This window comes from Chroicocephalus ridibundus, chromosome 1, assembly GCF_963924245.1.
Source record: "Chroicocephalus ridibundus chromosome 1, bChrRid1.1, whole genome shotgun sequence".
Taxonomy (NCBI): domain Eukaryota; kingdom Metazoa; phylum Chordata; class Aves; order Charadriiformes; family Laridae; genus Chroicocephalus; species Chroicocephalus ridibundus.
In genome coordinates this window covers 111,682,919-111,704,499 of record NC_086284.1, presented here as the reverse complement: position 1 = coordinate 111,704,499, position 21,581 = coordinate 111,682,919, and the positions used below count along the sequence as shown (strand labels likewise).

At 36.8% G+C, this 21,581-nt stretch overlaps 1 protein-coding gene across 2 annotated transcripts; it reads right to left on the bottom strand.

Annotated features, from left to right (window-relative positions):
- Positions 1-499: 499 nt before the first annotated feature.
- Positions 500-20,723, bottom strand: LIPI (lipase I). Of its 2 annotated transcripts, XM_063356684.1 has the most exons (10): positions 20,569-20,723; positions 17,078-17,454; positions 15,321-15,429; positions 12,974-13,075; positions 11,424-11,513; positions 10,094-10,261; positions 8,195-8,287; positions 5,630-5,741; positions 5,080-5,253; positions 500-1,218 (listed from the first exon to the last, which is right to left on the bottom strand). In XM_063356684.1, the coding sequence occupies exons 1-10, from the start codon at positions 20,615-20,617 to the stop codon at positions 1,131-1,133; spliced, it is 1,362 nt and encodes a 453-aa protein (XP_063212754.1). In that variant the 5' UTR covers positions 20,618-20,723; the 3' UTR covers positions 500-1,130. The 2 variants fall into 2 exon arrangements, with proteins under 2 accessions (XP_063212754.1, XP_063212846.1); XM_063356776.1 differs by lacking the exon at positions 5,080-5,253.
- Positions 20,724-21,581: the final 858 nt, after the last annotated feature.

Here is a 21,581-nt window from a genome sequence, read left to right as displayed (position 1 = left end):
CTATCTTCCATCTTCCTTCTAACCTAGCTGTTGACTTTCAAATTCATAGGTTTTGGACATCTCATTCTGACATTCAGATGAAATTGGTCAATAGTTTCAACCAAGTATTGCTGTCAAGAGCATGGACAGTGGGGGCATATGAAAATAAAGGATAACATGCATAGGACTCATTTACATGAGAAAACAGGGTTAAATACATAAAACAACCTTAAAGAAGAAAAATCTACATATCTATTCTTCAATCAGTACTATCAGGAAAAGCAGTCTGGCATTGGAAAACCTGTTTCTGAACTGGAGGGGGACATCTTTATATAGCGCTTATTCCTGCTCACGTTGCAGTAAGTGAAAAGCTGTCATCAGTCTCAGCCTGAGCAGCAGCTCTAATTCCAAGAGGCTCAAACAGAAACAGAATGAAAATGCATTTATTTCATCTTTAAGCTATTCTCTTCAGAATAGACTTTAGAATTGCTTCATATCTGAAATATCACTGCCCTGTCCATAGGCTTAATAGAAAAAAATCTGAATGGTTGCAATAATATTCATCTACAAAAAGTATAAAGATAATTCATGTAAATAGCAAATTTACATACGTGTCCACAGATCTTATTGTTCCAGTTCTCAGACTGAGATACTATATAATGAGCAAATGTGACTTCATTTTTCCAATGAACAGAGCACAGCAAAACTGCTGTGTATTAGATCTGTAGATCACATGTACAGTATATTAAATTCACTTAGTAGACAGATAATTATGTTTCCATGTAAAACCCATTACAAATAATAAATAATTAAATATATGTATGACTTGACAAATAATGTGCCAGGATTATGCAGATAATTCATATTTAATTCAGTAGTTGCTTCACTGCTAACAAATAATAAGGAATAGACCATTGCATGTTCTCTACCATGATACATTTACTTTATTCAAATTTCACAAATACATAGATATCTGAACTTTTCTATTACTTTCACCCTAAGGCACTCAAAGCAAGTAACACATATTACCAGGTAGACTCTTGAAAATAAATCTAGCTTATCTCATTTCCTTTCTCATTGCAGTCTTTATCCTGAGGAAGAATCAAAATGTCACTGCTGTAAGAGAAATTAAGTTAGTAGAAGCTCACTCTTCATGTACTCCTCTCTGGGCAAGCGATAGGTTTGAAGGTCAGTTCAGTGTTCTCCATCAGCACAAAATCATATCTGCACAGCTGCAGCCTACAAAAGTAGATAAAGAAAATAATGTGCATAACAGACAAAGTTAACATTAATAGAAAACTATTTCAGTATTGGAATCATTAAACCTCCAGTATTTACCACCTCTTAGAGACGGCACTCAGGACAATAAGAAATATCTTCTTGTCTACGTTTACACCCGATTTTATGCATCACTCGAGTAGTTTTGCCAGACTGTGCACAACAACCAGGACATCAGCTGGATGGTGCAAAGTGGCATGAGTAAGAAACATATCACAGTAGTCTAAAATACGAAAACACAATACTTCATCCATTAAAGCTATTAATCTGCATTCAAATTAATTCTTTAGAACAATGGTCCAAGAACAGCCCAGTTCCTGTTAATACTGGGCCTGAATAATTTATTTTGAGTTCCCTACGAATGAAAGTTTCTCTGCTTTCATTCCACAGACGAAAGTAGAAAACCACATCATATCTTCTAAGTCTTTCAGTCGCAATGACAGCACGTGTAAGAAAGTTTCATGCAAGAGAGTAATTTGTCATCTAAACACCTAGAAAACGCAGAACTGCATAATACTACATGAATACATACAGAGGTCACAAAGGGAGTCACACACACAAAATCTTACTTTTTGAGGTCAACATAGATGTTCTGCTTTTCAGGGCAGAGGCAGGTCATAGCTCTGCTCTTCATGCGCTACTATAGACAGACAGTGAGAGCTGGTTTGAACAGGCAAATGACTAGCACACCCTCTGATGGCACCTCTAAGAGCATACAAAGTATGATACTTATTTAAAATTATCTTCTGTATTGCTCTGAACTCACAGATGTGGCTATACAACACAATCCACCTCAGCCTGGGATATAGCGTACAATGAAAGAGCTAAAGGACAAAGCCTGAGAAAGAACATCCCACCAAGCACTTCTGTCGTTGCCCATTCGTGTGAGATTTCCAACCAGTCAAGGCTCCACCTGTCTATATGTGAAAGGACTGCCAGACTTCTATATAAGAATTTGAGGCCTTTTAAGAACCCCACAAAGCTAAGTCAGTAGATTTTATGACTCACAAGTTCAAGACAAATTCTGGTATTCTATATAACGCAAAGCATACAATTTCATCCAGTCCTTCCTCCACAATTTGTTTTGATTTGAATTTAATGGTTTACTGTTGCATTATTTTTGTAGAAGGAGGGGAAAAAAAAGACATAAAAGAACAGAAACTGCTTTTAAAAGCAGTTTTTAAAGTCCTTATAAAACACCATGAAAGAATTCACAGGACAAATTTTCAACCAGAACAATGTAAGATTATTACATGCATCCGTTTCCTGAGTTGACTTACAGTATCTCCCATAACAAATCCATACTGTATTTTAGCACATTTGCAACACTATTTGCAACAGAGCAGCACAATGGGTTAGCACAGCCAGTTCTCCAACAGCAGTTGTCACCTGGGAAGGGCTCTATCTAACCACAGGGGACACAATGCTTAGGCAAATCATAATGATGAATACTAGAAATAAAAACATATGGTTTCCAACATATTGTATCTCGTTTGAAGTGCAATTAATCTAAGCTTGTGATTGTCGAGTAGCAGGAATGCCTTATGGGAGAGTATCCCTGAGCTAGGAGCAGGTTCTCCAGTTCACCGACAAGGAGCAAAACACAAATAATTTTTTTGTGAGGTGAGGCTTTCATAATCTCTCACAGTGGCTTCTCAGCTGACTACTCAAAAGCAAGGGCATGCCACACTCTTTTGTTCAGGAGAGGTATTAATAAGGTCATCTCTTTTGTTACTCCTGTTCTTGTTTAAGTTAAAAAAACCAAAGGTGGCTGGGGTAAATATCTTTGAAATATTCACCTTCCCCATCAATTGGGTTCAAATTGACTGGCAGGTTCGAAAGCTTTGCGAAAGAATTGACACCTGGACACACACAAGTTAGGAAAGCTTTCTGGTTTTGCGGATAAGCAGGAATGGTATATCTCAGAGACCAGAAGAAGAGCCTGAAAATTATATGTACCTTTTAGCACTCCCACATTCGCACACCATCTGTGTGAATAATGGACTATCCCAGCAGACAATTGTCAGTGATATTCCGCCAACTCCCACTGTCTGCTCTTAATCCATATCAGGGGAGGCTGAGACTCTTATTGTCTTTTATCCCTGCACCTGTCCCCTGGTTTTTACCTACTACTTTGTTATATGAATAATTTAAATATTTTTAATGAAGTTTCTAGTTGATTACCCTGTATTCAAGTAATTGTTGTAATTATATGTAACTAAATAAGGTAAATATAGGTAGTTATAATTACAATGAGCAATTATGTAATTATACCAACCAATAGTGTGGTAACATCTGCATTTAAATTACCTTCACGTGCAGATTCAATGCACTATTTTCCATTGCTATCTAAAACTATCAAAATGCCGATATGACTGCCACCTGATGAGGCTTGACGAAGGACTTCAGTGGATCCTATACTAAAGCAAATCAAGTGCATCTTACTTTAAAACTAACAAGAGTCAGAGTAACAGGAATGAAAACTCAAAACCAATAAGGGCTGTTCACTAAAAATCTTCCTTATTTGCTAGATCATTATCTGAAAAAGTCCTGAATGCTGATAGGCTTGCATGAAATGTATCGTCTGATTTATCACCATTGGGCTGAGAAAAAATAATTGCAATATGGTTTAGAGCTTTGACTATCTCTCATCAGCAAATGCTTTTAAATAAAATCATGCCAGTTCACCCGACAGCGTGAGACTTATCGTCTTCAACAAGTTAATAAAGTCTAATGTATATACATTCTGGAGTACTATTTTGATTACTGAGTGTTCTGTTTCTTCCTAAGTCTCTCCCACCCATCTCCTCCTCTTTCCCAGTAAATGTGAAATAGTAGATTAATTTAACAAGGTTTCATAACTTTTACAAAGTATCATACCCAATTCCTACTGCACTATCATCACATACCAAATCAGAAAGCTCTAATGTTGTTTCTCAAGTTAACAAAATATACTGACTTAAGACTTACTCATATTGCAATATTCTTCCTAGTCATTACTTATTTGATAACCATCATTAGGTTTTATTTTAAATTCTGACTTTGTTGAATCTGCCATTCACAGTAAGGAAATAAACGTAACAACTCTAAAATAAAGTACTCTTGCTACTCCTGGAAATTTCTTACCTAGTCCGTGTAATATGTTATTTGCACAAGATGTCAATGCAAAATTTAATTGCTAGTGCTATTGTACAAGTAACTCTGTAGATCTAAAAAAGGAGCATATGGCAATACTGCTGAAGTACTTAAAACAAGAAATAATTAATAAAAGCTTAGTAATTACACTTAATTATTAATTTAAAAATGCAGATGTTTTCATTTGAAGTGTAGGCAAGCATAGACTGTGTTTTGGTCTTGGAAGGTCTTTAACTTCAGCAACAAGACCAAAAATCTGTTCCAGTCACACAAGTAGCTGAAGTGGTCCATTTCATATCTGAGTGTGAGAAGCTGTGTACGGACACATGATTAAAATCAGAAAAGTGCTTAATAAATTTTATCTTCTGGAAGAGAACTTAACCATGCAGGTGAAAGTCAGGCTGGTTTATAGTGAGTGGTCCTTGAAAACCCATTGTGGCCAGACAGCAGCAGCAGCCTGCTGTACCAAGCAGCGTGCACAACATTTACATGTAGAAGGGTGCTGTGCACTAAATGTTAATGTACAGAGCAGCTCTTCCACATGATAAATTTGGTCCTAGGTAGGATGAGAAGGATATTCATGCATCTAGGAATATGTGATTAAAAAAATCTATACAGGGAAATTTCTGAGGAATCATCCTGAGCACTTTAGTTGATACACAACTTTGATATGTGACAAACACTTACCTTTCTGGATTATTAAGAGATTTCAGCTTCATCTGGAGAATCCTAAGCTTGAGTTTTGGGCCTATTAAAGTCTTCGTAGAAAATGTCAAGGAAATTTTTGATATTTTGTCAAGGTCTTGGTTAAATCCAGTTAGTATTTTGACTCTTTTATATTGCTGAAATGTTGAAGCTTCACTAAAGAAAAATATTATTTCTAGTCAGCGTTTTGTTAGCTGAGTAATATTCATTATTGCTAAGCATTATTATTAAGATCAGAAATCTTGTAAGATATATCGACTCTGAGCATTCAGAACAAGGGCAATCAGAACTGGATTCAAACCAGTACCATGTAAGGGCCTGGGCTAGTTCATAAATGGAGAGAGGATCATTTCAGTGAGAGAAGCATTGCCTCTGACACTAAGCCATATCCAGGAAAAGAAGCCACAGCCAAGTCTTAACAACCTTGTGATACTATTTTGACTTACAAGTTAACAAGTTAAAATGTTTAGGAAGCTTAGAAAATTAGTCCTATAAAGTGATAAAAAAGATTAAGAGACAAAGCACAACATACCTATTCATCTCTGATTCTACTGTGTTTCCACTATAATCTGTTATTTTAACTTTAATGAAACCTCTCCTAATGTTTTTATTCCATGTAGTAATATCCAGTAAGTAGTTATACACTGCAAAAAGAAATAGGAAATGATAAGATTCAAAGAATGACCCCAACAGGATACAGTTGCTATTATCACTCTGTTAAAAATATTCACTTGTTGATGATAGCAATAGTGACTCTTTACTTTCAAGTTACCAGCTCAAAGCAGAGTAAGAAGGCTATTGACAAAAATTAGGTTCTACCAAATGGAGTTCTGTGTAATTAGTGTGTCATTTCCTCCAGTTCTTACATGGAAGATTTGCGTCTAAAAGCTACCATCAGAATTAGCATGAAGAGTTTGACCTGCCTAAGGAAAAAATGGAAAATCAAGCTCTAACTAACACCTTCATGTTTTGGCAAGCTCTGCAAAGGGGATATTTGAGCTATTCGTGTAGCAACACTATCACATTACCCACAAAAGTGACATGTCCAGAAAACAGCTGAGGTACACTATCAGGAGGAGGGGAGGAACAGCATTGGCACAAGCTTTATGTATAAGCAAAGTGGGCAGTTCACTAGGTGAGCAGGTTAATCAGGTGGTAAAAGCTGAAGAGAGACATTATTCCTATGCTTTGCTTGCCCAGCCTGAGCAGGTGTAGCAGTAGAGGTCCTCCAAACACCCTTCCTTCAGCAAAGTCAACCTGACAAAACCTCTGTGTGGATACTAGAAAAACTTCATGGGGAAGACCAAGGAAGAGGAGAGGGATCTGATTGCTTTCCCATGATCCAGTCCCTTCTCCCCCTCCCCTGGAGGGCCCACAGCCTCAGGAAAACAGGCTGGGTACTTGGGGCTGGCACCCTCTCTACACTGGTAGGGAGATGACCTGCTCCACTGTGCCCTCAGAAACCCTGACCTGGCCTTCTACCGCACTTCTGTAACCATCACCAATGTTGTAACCATGCTATGGCTACCCAGAGGAAGCACAACTTTACTACTCCCAAAGTAAGAAAGCCATTTCAAACTTTTGGTTTTTTGGCATGTTGCTTTTTAACACTCCCACCTAAAAGGCCAAGCCTCACCTCACATGAAAAACTTTTGCTGCTGAGGTTTACAGTTTCACTCAGTTTTAAGACCTCTTGTTTATTCCTATTTCCTCATGTTTTCAAATATCTAAGAATTAAAATAAGGCCTTAGTTAATAAAAACCTACTTTTTCAGACTGGTTTAGTAGACTCATTTTTCTTCTTGACTTTGCATATTTTCACTTACATTTGTGCTGTCATTACAACGTTTCTTATTCCTCTCCATGTGCCTCCTCCTATGTTTAGTAGTATTTCTCCACCTCTTTTATCTCTTCTAGCACCCCTGTCCCAGAATACTGTACATAATCTTTTCCTTCTGCAATGCACTCTTTCCATCATCAGGATTCTGCCTGGTTGAACTTTTGATGAATGCCCAGATTTTAATATGTGTGAGAGCAAAAGCAAAGCCTTATTTTTCTGCAGGAAGAATCAATGAGGAGACAGATTAGCAGCTTGTGCAGCCTTGAGAGCATGGAAGAGCAAAGCCCAAGCAGACAGGAGCAAGGGAGAACAGTGGTAGCAGGTTTGGGTTGAGCTGAAAGATGACTGGGAATGGCAGTTATTTTACATAAAAATCCATCACATCTTCGTTAATCTCTCCTTGGCCCTTTGGAAGAAACGGTGATGTAAGTAAGCATGATTACCACTATAACAAGAGACATGCAGTCCCTAGTCACAAAACTTGCCAAGATGATAGAAAAAACTAATGGGAAAACATGATTTAACTTGAATTCCCTGTAAGCCAATCCCCATGCTCCAAATCAAAGAACCTTAAAAATAACCAATTAGAAAATTGTGCTAAGATTTGCTTATGGTGGTTAAGTCTGTTAATAAGAATAGAAATTAGACAAGAATCTAAACTGGACCTCTACATGGATAGGTAGATATCTAAACTGTTGCAGCTAAAGCGCATGCCTGGAGAGTTCATTCCCATACAGCATAAAACTGAAACAGTCATCTGTTTCCCCTTCACTGTTTTATTCCTAGGGAAACATGGACTTTTAAAAGCTGGAGTAGCTTTAGTTGACTGTGGGGCAACCCCTCCTGGGCTGGAACATAGAGGTCTCTCTTTTCCATCCTTGAGCCAGGGCGGTCTCACTTCCCATTTTTGCTCTCCTAAAACGGCAGCACTGATCCAATCTAAGCAGGTTCTCTCAGTCCACCTTTTTCGCTGTCACTTGATTCTCATTTTCTACCTTACTTCATCCTCTTGCCAGCCCATCCCGTTGCTTTTAAAGTCACATTTCTCTCTCAGTTCACGTATCGCTTACTCTTCTGCCACAATCATTCTCCTTCTTCCTCCAGTCTGCAAACTGACAGTTCATGGCTTATTACACCATTTTACACAGCAGCTAACAATAACTTTCTACTTTTAATATGCTTTCACTCCAGATCAGTTAACAAATAACAGCCATAACATTTCATAAAGAGTTTTTTATAAATGTACTCAGCCACTCACTGCAGAATGGGTCTTGGTCCGAGGTATCAAAATAAGTTTTCATTGGTGAACTCATTGGGATTAAAAATTTTTTCCATCTATCAGCATAATAACCTGAAATCCAAAGTTTAAATATTTAATTTCAGATGGTTAGCAAAATCCTGTTACACATATAATTACACAAAAAAACCCCTCACTCAAACTGAAAGATTTGGCTTTAATTTTCTTAAACGTTCTCTGAGAAAGTAAATTGACTTGGAAAATGCAAGAATCCCCTGAGTATAACAGAATGCAGTATGCAAGTATTTAATTCTTCTAATATATTAGTATCAGTAAAATTGTCATAATGTTGGAATCTATTTAGTCTAGAGTACTGACTCGAAAAAATACTGCTAATAAACTCCTGCAGAAGTAATAAAAACAAACCAAAAAAAGTAGCCCACATATTTACAGAACCATAAAATAATAGAATCATCGAATCGTAGAATCATTTAGGTTGCAAAAGGCCCTTGGAGTCATCAAGTCCAACCATTAACCTAGCACTGCCAACTCCACCACTAAGCCATGTCCCTAAGTACCCCATGACTTTTAAATACCTCCAGGGATAGGGATTGAACCACTTCCCTGGGCAGCATTTTCCAATGCTTGACAATCCTTTCAGTGAAGAAAATTTTCCTGACAAAGTCGGGAGAACACTAACAGCTTCGCATTAGGTAATTTTTTTTCATTTCTTTCTTGAATCATTAAAGTAAATATTTTTAAACCCTCTAGTCTATAATTGTGGATATTATTTAATAAAATGTTAGATACTCTTTAAACCTCCTGAGCTCTTGGATGTAATGTAGAAAGCATTTTTGTTATATGCATTGTCTTTGGGGCTTGATTACAGCCCTTGTTTCTAAAGCGGCTGATCCTATCCTCTCCCGCTTGATTTCTTTATTTGGACTGGACAATGAGAGCTGATTCCTAGATGCAGAGATGCCACTGCAAGGCAGTAAGCAGGAAAGCTTGCAGTAGAATGATGCTGTTTCTCCGCCCAGTTCCCAAATTCATCTGCCTGCCATTTCCTCATAGGTTGTACGGTTATTAAAAAAAAAAAAAAGGTGGCAGCTGACTGGTCAAATAATTCACTACCTCTAGCTTGAGCATTCTGTGTAAATGCATCAGGCATGGCTAATAACCATGCTGGGGAAGCCCTGGAGTCTTTCTGCCCTACTACAAGGTCCTGTTGTTGTTGGGTTTTATTATAAAATATTATACAGATCTGTCTGTCTATGCTTTTCCTCAGACATGATCTAACTAATGTATGTAGGGTGTACATCCCAACAGAAGGATGTAAAGAAGACAAGGTATGAACTGAAACTTAATTTCTATTTAAATATTTTTAAAATTTCATTCTTAAGAAAACCCTGCCAACCGGGAAATGTTCACACTATTGTAGCTGTTTTCAAGTTGTCCCCAGATCCTCTCTAAAAGCAATAAACTCTCAAACAACTAAAAATCCCTCCAAATAAAAGCTTGATTCTAAAAGAACAGTCAGAGAAACCATGAAGTTGCTATAAACTTTATTACTTTTAAATAAAAAACACAGGTACTCCAGGGATGATAACACACTATGTATGTCTAAAGTGATCGACTAAGTAGAAGCAGTTTCTCTGTAGAGAGGAAACACCCTGTGAATGCATTCCAGGCTGGAAGGCACAATAATCAAAGATTAGGAACATTCGTCACCTGTGTCTAACAGAGAAAATTCTAAAAAAAAGCCATAAATTACTTTAAACAGTGTGCAGTTCTGCACGTGATCAATCTCTACAGACCCTTTAACAAGACACCACAGATCTCTGGAGTAGCCTCAGAAAGAGCTAGTCTGGATTTCCTGGAAAACCTCACCCAGCCCAGAGCAGATACCATAACGCTTACCCAGTACTGGGCAGGACATTGGCTGGAAAGCTCCGCAATCAACACATTTTCCTCTCTTGTAATCCAAGTAAGAGTTGCAAGGATATGTTATTATGTTGCACCTTCTTCTCAAAGATGATAAAAAGAGGAAGACAGATCTTTGATGGTCACACTTAAAATACTGAAGTCCTTCAGGAAAGAAAAACCAAAATATGCAAAGAATATTTCATCATTTTTCTTTGTGAAAGAAAAGTTGTTATCGAAGTAATCCCATTTAGCTGAGTCATTTTTAGTTAGCCATGCTTTTCTTCTATGGTTAGTTGACCACCAAGTGTAAAAAATGGATGCACACGCACAAGAAGAAGAAATTGAAGACTGTTTTGAATATTACAGGTACAGACAAAAGTCTACAGGAATTTATATGCAAGAAATAGTCTACTAAGTGCTATAAAGTTTACAGAATTTGTGTTATAATGCATGAGTCTGAGTTACAATTCACCTTGTTGCATCCAGTGCAGAATGCTTTGGCAGAAAATTTATCGTGAGGAATACTTCAGAGATTCCTCTCTCTTTTTTTGTGTAATAAATTCCTTCCTCGCCTAGCAAGACAAACTAGGAGAATTGTACAGATTAAGATGATATTGAGTCTTAAGAAATTCTCCCATACTCGCAGACACACAAGTGGAAGCCCTGTGCTTTTGCAGCAGCTCTAATTCATAGCAGCAGCATGCGGTTTAGTAATAGAAAAGTAGACAGACGTAAACATATACAAAAAAGAGTAAATAAAAACAATGGGCAGGAACCTCGCCTAAGATTTATAGAGGATGAAATAAGCAAAATTCTGCAGCAAAAGATCATGTCATAAAACTGTTTCATCCTAGAGCTTAAAAGACCTGTCCAAAACCTAGTTCATCATTGCCAATCAGGAGGAACCTACGACACTGTGAAGACTTGAAAGCCTTGTCTTCCATGTCACCTGCAAGTGATCCTGTCCAAACCACTTGGGCACAAACATCTTTTCCCATGCCTAGCCATGTATAAACACAGAAAAATAATGATCACTATATGCAGATTATATATATAATATAATAATATAATTCCATTATACCAATAATGGTATGGTGGAATATGCATGCTTATAGGAAGATTTTTATTTAAAAAAAAAAAAAAGATATCAAATTATCAAATGTGTTTGTTATTTCTCATTTGCTGAGTGGGGATGGAAAAGACAGAATACAATGCCCTTAGCTCCTGTATTACTGAATATGTGCAGTGTCTATTGAATTCAGTTTAACCTTTTTTGGTCTGATCTCAAATTCTTTTCTCATGAATTGAACACATTTTTATTTACCACTGAATAATGTTTGTGGACAACCAGGCTGATCCTTTCCTCCATTTGGATAGAAATCAATGGTTCCCAAAGGCTTCTTGAAACCTAGTGCTAAAGTAAAAACATAATGAATCAAAAAAATATAAACAGAATTATGCGGTCAATCATTTATCATTACATTCATTAGAGAATAAGGAAGGTCTTAAGAAAATTTCTGCGATTGTACTGTTCTTTTGTTCTGTAAATGGAAGTCACATTATGAGTTAAAATCCATGGGTTTTTTCTTTTTAAGAAAATTATACACATGTAAAATGCTGTACACAAATATATACAAATTTGTGTAAGATTCCTACTGCCACAAAAGAAAAAGGAAAGAAAAGAAATAACTACTTAGTGCTATAGCTGAGACATTATTTGCACAAAGACGTTTATGACACTCATGTTATCTCCAGCAAACAAAATTCTTTCCCAATGTAATCTTCATTGGAGTAAGATTTTCCATTTCTTTCATATGACACTGAGTTCTGAGCTACGCTAATATCAGCAATGTATCAAAGCAGAAAAATCTGTATCTGTCTTATAAAAGACCTTGAGTAAGATTTAACTCAATCTGACCCATTTTCCTTTTCACCACATATTATCTTTATGCACATAATTGGAACAATACAAAAATTGGTATTTTACAGCTTCACATATACATTTGTATAGTGAAGAAGTGTTTAATTTTTAATATTGTTAAAGAAACTGATATGAAACTATACAACTAACGGGACGAGTGTGGTAGGTTTGAAAGGTTTACTTATGGTTTTGAGAAAAAAATTAAACCAGATTATAGCACGGATGAAGCAGACTTTACAATGTTCTTCATTTTAACCTTACAATAACGTGACTTGGAATTTTAAGCAGTGGATCTGTAGTGCACTAATGTGATACAGCTGAGACTAACTGTCTCAGAAGGGACTAATTCAGTGATAATCACGTCCTTACAACCTCTATGTTCATACACACTACCACAGCAAAAGAATGTTAATGCTAAACTATTTTGCAAATAGTATCATAAATTAATGCAATAAACATGCTTTATTCAATGTACAGACTTGGGGTTTTTTTTGTATTCAGAAGGAATACACTATAACAAACAAGAAAAATGACAGTGGTGTAATCACTACTTTTGCATGACATTAAATGGACTCGTGACTATATAGTTACCTGCATATGCCTTCAGTTAGCTGTTGGACATAAACATTATTTCAATATTTTCAAGTTCAGTCATGAAACTTCACTCACTCAATAACATGGCTACTCGTGTCAGAACTGAACAAAACAGCCCATCATTGCTTAAGTCATTAGCAAAGTTGAGTTTCAATTTTTTGATGAATAGGCATAATAACATACAGTATGATTTCAAAAGTATAGACATGGTTAGAAAGCAACAGCATAGGAATCCATCTGGTAACACAAAATATACTTCTGCAGCACTATTTGGATGTTACTGAAATATCTTATCCCTTCTCTTTTGCTTTCCTGCATTTCCTCAAGTTGAAATAGGGAAGTTAAGGCTATGTCATTACCATCAGTATCCGAATGGATTACATCAACAAATTGTGCATCAGTATGATCCAGTCTCTGCTCTGGTGGTTCTCGAGTGAACGAAGGGCCTGCTGGATCAAGACCTACACGAAAATAACACTAGCATTACAAATCCAGGAATCTGTTTCTACAGTTATAAACAAGACTGACATTTAGGCATTATTCATCAATGACTCTTCATTTTCCTGGGATAATAACAAAAATAAAAACCAGCAAAATTCTTCCCAAGTTTCCATTTTTCAAATTGTTAAGCAAAACAAGGGTTCCTACCACAAGACTGATCAACCGGTATCTTTGAATTTCTCTTTTCCCATAATTAATTGTGCGCATCTCCCAGATCTCCAGATGAATTATAAACCAACAGCATTAGGGATCAAATCAGGAGAATTAATTTTGTCCTTTTCCCCAGAAAGTACCATACCTACTGTGTACTTCACAAAAACAAAATGCACTATATGACTACTCTCACCACCAGAGAACAAGATGAAGACATTTTGGATGGATACAATTTCAAACATGCCTCAATTATTTTATCACTTGGTGTTGAAATTACTTATAGAAAAAAAATTCCTACATACAACAAAGTGAAATACTAGTTCTCAACCACATTTTCACCTGAAGGAAGTTTAGAAATCTTACACTCAAATCAAAACTCAACTATGACAAAAGAGATTCCAACTGAGATCCACAAAAAGCACTTTGTATCAAGGATGGGGGGATTTGGGTGGCAAAGTATTTGAAGTTTAAACACTGCATATTCTAATTTTTTTTTAGGGATAGGGAATTAGTGTTGTGCAGCCCTGAAGCCTGATAATTTTCAAGATGGTAATTTCTGTCCTTCACAGGAAAGCAAAATTGTTAGCTGAGGTTTGCTCCGCTCCTATTTTCTTGACAACAAAAGCATAGACGAAGAGTGGAAAAGAAAAAGATGGAAAATACAACTGTCAAGGCAAAGCATATTCCTACATTTAACTGACTCCTAATTACATTCTCACTGACTGGGAGACAGGGATAGTGTATGACCTTAGATTATCCAAATTTGTATTATGATTTAACTGAAAGATGTGCACTGGTTAGTTTTATATTCCAGAAACCTTCAAACATCTTTGCCTATATTGATCCATATCTGTAACTATAAGAAAGTGATTGAAACATTTCATATAATTCCTTTTAACTGTGAACATCGGAGTTCAGAAATTACATGGATCTACTAGCTCCCAGTTAGTGCATAGAGAGGACACAGACCTGCTAGCCTAACATTGCAATCAAGACTGTTCCCAACCATTGACGCCAACAAACTCTAGGGATTGTGTAAAGTGGAAATGAGCGTTCTTAATCAAAGGAATACAAATGGAGCCCATCACACACTTAGAAAATGCCCTGACTTTCAGATTACTGTATGGAAAGGGGAGGACTCTCTAATTCCCTTTCTTAAGGCTGGCTACTGGCTCCTCTTACATTTTGGGAAAAAAATTATTTAAGTACTCTGAAGAGAGGGTTTGGAGCTATGAATCTCAAGGAAAGATAACTGCCTCCTTCCAGCCTGAAAATGGTTGCTCTTTTAAATCCTAAACACTCAGGATCCACCAGTCCCTTCTCTCCTTAACAACTTTCTGATAGCTAGCTTAGTCAGCTTTCTTCTCAGCATGCTAGCTGTGGTGATTTTTGCTCTTTCACCAAGAGAAGTACCTGGAGCCTGTGCACCCAAATTAGCACTGTGGATTCTGCCCTAGGAACCAGCATCTAAAAATTAATCCTAAACTTCATGCAACCCTAGTCCTGAAAGATGTACCCACAGGAGGCTATTCTGATCTTCCCTGTATGCACCGCTCCCACAGATGACGATGCTGATGACGTAACAAGTATGAGGTAAGATTTGCAGTATCCATACACAGGCTGGACACCCAATTTAAGCTCCCTGTAGCAGATAGCTCAACCCACTAAAGCCTGCTCCACGTTCAGATACCTCAAACCGAAACTAAATATTTGTGCCTGATTCCTGTGGTCTGAACTTCCCTTCAAAAGGACATGACTTACTCCATCAACTAGACAGAAACTCAGGTAGTATGTCATTTAACTTCAGTGGCATTTGGATGTAGCACTCAATTTTCATCTGAGAGACTAGGCGTAAACAAGTTGGAAATTTTCAGCTGTAATTTTTGCAATTTTCTGAACTTCTATCAATCAGGCGCACATTTTTCCTTGTGTATGCTACTAAATAATCGGTTCTCATTTGTTGATGTTTCAGTGCTAGCATCTATGTGACTTGCAGTTATGGCAACAATACAAGGTACATTAGAATATGCGGATTGGGTTTAAAAGCCTTACCTGTAATTCTGCCAATTTTGCCGTTATACTTCTGGCCAACAAAACCAGCTATATGAGCCCCAAGACTAACACCAATCATATACATAGTATCAAGAGAAGCTCCACCTACCTGTCAGGGGAAAACAAAAAAACAAAGCCACAACCACACACATGGTTAACTGAACAGACATCAGTAGACTGATTTAGTTTTCACTTTTTCTTAGTACTCTAAGTTATATTTCTAACTCTCTAACTTTAAAAACAAATGGGAATTACAAGGTTGTTTTCAGTTTGACATTCTGCATGAGTTAAAAACAGTGTAGTAATTATGAAATTCTTTGACTAGAAAAATGTAAAAAGGAAGCTTGAGTCATATTTCTTCCAAACTGTCACACTAGTTAGAAGGGGGAGCATGGGGTGGGAAGAGGAAGATATTTACCAGATACAAGAAAGATGAACCAAAACTATGAACTAGGAAAAAAAACCCACATCTTTTTCACCCGCCTTATATTTCCAATAAAATAAATTTAAAACATAATACTATTAACACTTATGCCACAGATCCGCTGAATAATGGTGCCAAATGCACACCTGCAGAAAAGCCTTAAGATGCCCATTCTATAAAGCAGGTGGTATTCTTTCTAAAAAAACTACCAAAGAACTCTGAAAGAGTATCAGCAGACCTATTAGAATCTCTGCAAAGTGATGGTATGATATGTGGGATCTGAAATACTAATGCATCTTAAAATGAATTGACAAAGGCCTCATGACAGCTTGCAAATATGAAACTGATAGCTGTGGGACACAACATACCCCACCACCATCACTTTGATGACTTGCACAAGATCGGCCCAAGCATGCCCTGCAGTCATTGCTTTGCCAGGCAGATCTGCAACCAGCAATTAACCAAAAATCTGCATCAAGAAATCTGCAAAATACACCTTTTTAACCCACTCTGGAGTGGAGATTGTTCTTATAGTCCTATTTTGTTTTTCTATTTCATAACGATAAAGTTACTGTCATAATTACAAATTATTATCAATATATCTAGTCCCAGAGGGCATATTCTCATAGGGTCTCTCTTCTTTCATCTCATCCTTTCTTAAAATGTTGGGTTTTTTACCCAAATTCCACATGAATATTTTCTTATCGTACAGCATTCAAAATTTCTGAGAATGGCTGGTAAAACAAGTGGTGAGAATAGAAGAAAAATCAAGTGACAAGTAACAATGCCATAGATGAGATTATAACGTTTTGCTCATTCGATTAAGGAATAAATCTAAAGCCCAGTTAAGACCACTGGCATCAACAATTGTTTCAGCAGCTCCCTCTAGAATCACGAAGTTTATATAATTTTTGGAACAAATATTTATTTATATGTCTGTCAGTGATTTCTTTTTCTTTTTTTAGCTACAGTAGTTTAATAGTGGAAAGAGTAATGTAATGTTTTTGTAAAATTTTAATGCTGCATGCTATTTGACCATCTCTCATTTCGCCCCCCACTGGTGCATTCAGTCATTCCAGAAGACCTAAAAATTCCATCTGGCTAAAGAAATCAGATGCACTCTTAGACATCCTTCAGTGAAAGGGAAATAAGAACTCAGGTGGAGTTAAATATATGTAGTAATTACTGCCTGCAAACTTAGGAAATACTTAGGTAAAGAAATGTCATTTGATATTATTCACTGGGCTTCTCTTTAGACATGTTTTAAATATCCATTCCCACCCAAGCTATGCTATTTAAACTTATTCAGAACAGATGCAACTCTCTGCCTTACCAGCATCTGGTCAATATAGTTCTTCAGTATTTCTGCAACTTTTCTGCAGTTTTCTACAGCAGTTATATAATTCACAGTTGTAGCACCACGATTCCAATCAACTATAATGAGATTCATATCCTCTGCAGACAGTAAAAGCTCCCTTATGTCACCCAGCCATGCCGGTGGAGATCCTGTTGGTCTGAAGCCGTGAATAACAAAGACAATTTTCTTGGATGTATTAAGGTACTCAGATGCAGTAACATTATGTTCAATGAGTCTCTCAGAACAATTTGGATTTTCTCTTGTGTATAGCAGTAGCTGGACTTGCAGTTCTGTTCCAGACAAAGCATTGCCTATATTAAGATCTGTAAATTCAGGACATTTTTTCTCCTCATCTGAAAAAGATGAAAATGTTAGACAGTCATTTGATGAGTTAGACCACCTGAAATACCACCTCTTTCCACATTTTTCCAGTAAAAGTGAAGAACTTCCATTTTATTTACTCGAGACATTTGCAATGAAGTGCCAGAACATGGCCTTAACAATGAGGAGACACGGTTTAATTAATGACTCTGCAGATATGACTATGCTCCTCTGAACCCTTCACATACAAAGTTAACGCTTCTAATTGTTCCTGAACCACATATTTTCTCCATAACGAATACAAACTAGTGATCAGTGTTGATAAGATCCTTTGCTTAACCATTAAATTTAGGTTCTCAGAATTTTTTCACAACTAGTGTGTGTTGTATATAAACAGCAAGACTGCTGTGGTTGTTTCTTCCTCTTTTGGCCAGGGTGTCAAAATTGCCAATTCTCAGGCCTTATTGTTTGATCTAGCAATAAGAAACAGTAGTCTGACAGTACAGGATGACCCAGAACCCTTCCCCAGTTTTAGATCACCATAAAGACACCATTACCAAGAAACAAAGAAAGAAGAAACAAAGGATCCTGTTCTGAGTTTGAAAAAAATAAGAATCTGTAAGGTCAATGTACATAATTGCACAAGAAAAACTGTAGTGTTTAGCATTTCTGTACTCAGACAGTTATGGTATACAAGGTTAAGCTGTAGGTCAGTCAGGATCAACAAGAGGATGGATATTTTCAAGAGTCTAAAAAGACTTATTTTTTTCCCCTGTGTGCTTATCAGTGTCAAAAGTTAATGCTTTGAGAAGTACCCTTTGGCTGCTGAGGTCACATTGTGTAGACAAGCCACTTCAGGATTCTGGGCACAATGCCGATGCCTGCCACAGTTCTTCTGTATGGCCTCTTCACCTTCGCTATGGTGTTAGCTGGTGTATGGCCAAAGAAATTTGGGCCAATCTCTTGACTTCTAGTGGGCTACGCTACTTTACACAAGGCTTTTGTCTGATATTTGATGGCATGTTTCTCAATTTTTCTGTCATTAACAACTTCGGAAAACAAGAATCAGTCAACTTCTAGAAAACAAAAGTAGGAAGAGGCATAGCCCCTTCTCAGTTCCTTAAAAAATAATTTAAAAAGTAACCTGAATTTCTCTGAATATTTGAGTTATAGGAGAGACAGTTCTATCTCTTCTCTTTTTCCCAGCAAGTGGCTAGCAGGCAGAACCAAATCCACCACATTTGCACATCTGAGATGGACCAGTTTATAAAGCTGCAAAGGGCAAGTGCAGGGGGGTTATAAGGTATCTGAAAAAGTATTTGATACTATAGTTCAGACCTAAACAAAGCTACACTATGTGAAGTACAGCACTTAATACGGTAAAGACGCTAATTCACTTAGGGAAATAAACCAATCGCCTCTAGGCCAAACAATGTATCTACAATGACTAGACCAGTCACCTCTGGACTGGACATCACAAAAAATAATGGATATTTCCAAAGTGGAGCAGAGTTGAAGTTACAGAGTGTTAGAAATGCCCTGAAACTTCCTGTCTCAAATCATCCAGACAAAACTTCCATGCCTATCATCACCTTATGACAATAGGTACAATTATTACATCTGGGAAAAGTTAGAATTACTTATATTTCAAAATAAATATCACCGTTCTCCTCATTTAGACACTGAATAATTTAAGTAACTTTTACTGAGATTACTGGAAAAGTTATTAACCAACTACTGATACAGTTTCATTGCTGAGACTTATCCAAGAAGTAGTTCTGAAATTAAGAGCTCTTCAGCTGCAGTTGCCTTGAATTTAATGACAATAATATTCAAGAACCTGGTAAAATGTCATACATGTGACATGATACTGAGACATTAGAGAACGTGTCACACTTAATCTCTAGTTTTCATATAATGATATATGGCAATACAACTAGAATAAAAATTCTATTACAGAAATGTCATATATAAAGCTAAACGATTATAAACAGCCACTTGATTACACCTTTGCTATTCAGATTCAAAGCTACAACATGAAACTTTTTCAATTTTGCCTAATATTGTTCTTAAATCTAAGTTTAACCACTGATCCTTACAATTCACTCCTACGTATCTAACGTATAAAAGATTCATGCTAAGATATTGTTGAATTGTTCCTCCATGTCCATTTAAATGTTTTGATTTCTTATCATGTGATTGGTAGAAATAAGAATTAATTCTTCTAAAGCCACTGGAATGGCAGTGACATCAAACAGAGACACAGTCTAGTCCACGGAAGTGAGAAATCTATCACAAGGAAATTAATTGACGAAACCTATTTGCTAGCTGGCAAATGTCAAAGGTAAACAACTCATTTACTTATGGCTGTGAAATGACAGCAGTTATTCTTTGAAAAGTAAATAGAAAAAAAAAAGAAAAGATGATGTCTTTACCGTGGAATTAGATAAGTACCATAAATAGATTTATAGATTTAATACTTTGAATTGTGTAGTGAGGAGTCATTGAGGGGAAGTTTTCCAAACTCCTATTTCTGGTTGATTACCAGAAGGGATACCCAGCTGCCCTTTGTGCACGCTTGTGGGAGTACTCATACACACTTTTTTATACATTCAGAACAAACAGGTAAGTGTTGGGCAGTTACATATGCAGTTTAACTCAGTTAATATACAATTTTAACTTTCCTCTGTACGTTTGTAAGCGTTTCAAGTATCTTCTGTGGTTGAAAAGGGGAAAATATAAAGTGCACACTGACTTTTTTTAACTAAATTTTGCTATTGAATGCATAATGCATAACTTGAAAACCTGTCAGCCTATCAAATCAGCAATAAACAATAAACTTACATTAATACTTTAAAACTATTTCACAATTTCCTCTTTACTTTGTACAAAGTGCACGTACCTGAGTGTCTCTCTGTGCAAAGTACAGCCAGAGATAAAGTATCAGGCTTTGTTCTATTTACTTTTAAACGAAAACTTACGTCTCAGCTTCAAAGTGACCAAATTCTCTTTACTAATCACCTGCTCCATTAGACATAATTCACAAGGTTTAATCTTTCGTCCAGTTTAAATGAAGGAATATTAATTTTTTATGCTGGAATAAAGCCAAGAGACTACATCACAAATAGTAAGCTAATGGTTCTTACCTGATTTCACCCAGTATATCAAACAGATGAAGAAACACAATTTCAGCATGTGGAAATGGAGAAAAGCAATACGTAATATCCACAGACAAGTGGCAAATTTGCTGTTTCCTTACAGTATGCTAGATTTCTGACCTGACTGAATGCCACTAACAAAGTAAGTGACATGTAGAGTAGGAAGCAGAAAGCGAAGCTGTACTCAAGCTTCTGCAATTCATGACTCCTCCTATTGAATGACTTCAGTAGGTAGGGTGGTTTCTGGTCTTTAAGGGTTGGGATTTGTTTTTAATCTATTTCCCTCTCTCTTTGGCTATCAGCAGATTTACACGTAAGCAACTGATGTTATATATTACTAACAACTCTGTTACGTGGAACTTAGGAAGCAGAGTAACTAGAGGTACATCACATTAGAGATCCATGATCTGTCTTTTTTAAAGTGTTTCACTCAATTGCGATTAGAGGCACTGAGATGGGCAAAAGAAACTTAGAACAAAAAGTCATTCTGGTGACAGAAGGATTTTTCTGTAAGAACTTGAAAATAATTCTGAGAACTCTATCTCCGTGGATTATTTTTGCACAAAATTATTTTCTGAGCTTTTTCCAAGGAGTCATTCTCTAATCTAAATCCAGAGGAGGTCTGTGAAAGCGCTCATATGGGAGAGAGATGGAACTTAGAGTCCCACAAATCTCACCCAGACACTGACTTGCTGGGTGCTTTGGGTATGTAACTTAATTTCATCCCCTCTGGGTCCGCAACTACAAAACAGGTGGAGAAACATTTATTTTTGTGAAGCTCATTTATTTACAGGCCAATTCACTGGGTAAATATAAGAGGACAGACTTCAGTTTCTTGAGGTTCACAGTGAGGCAAAGAGGCAGGTAAACTCTGCATTATTCAAGTGAGACATCTGGGTGCTCAGTTTGCCTATATCTGGCCCCCAATTATTTTCACTGCAGGAGAAAGAAAAACAAACCAAAGCCACTCAAATACCAGAGATGCATCCCAGAAATGGTTT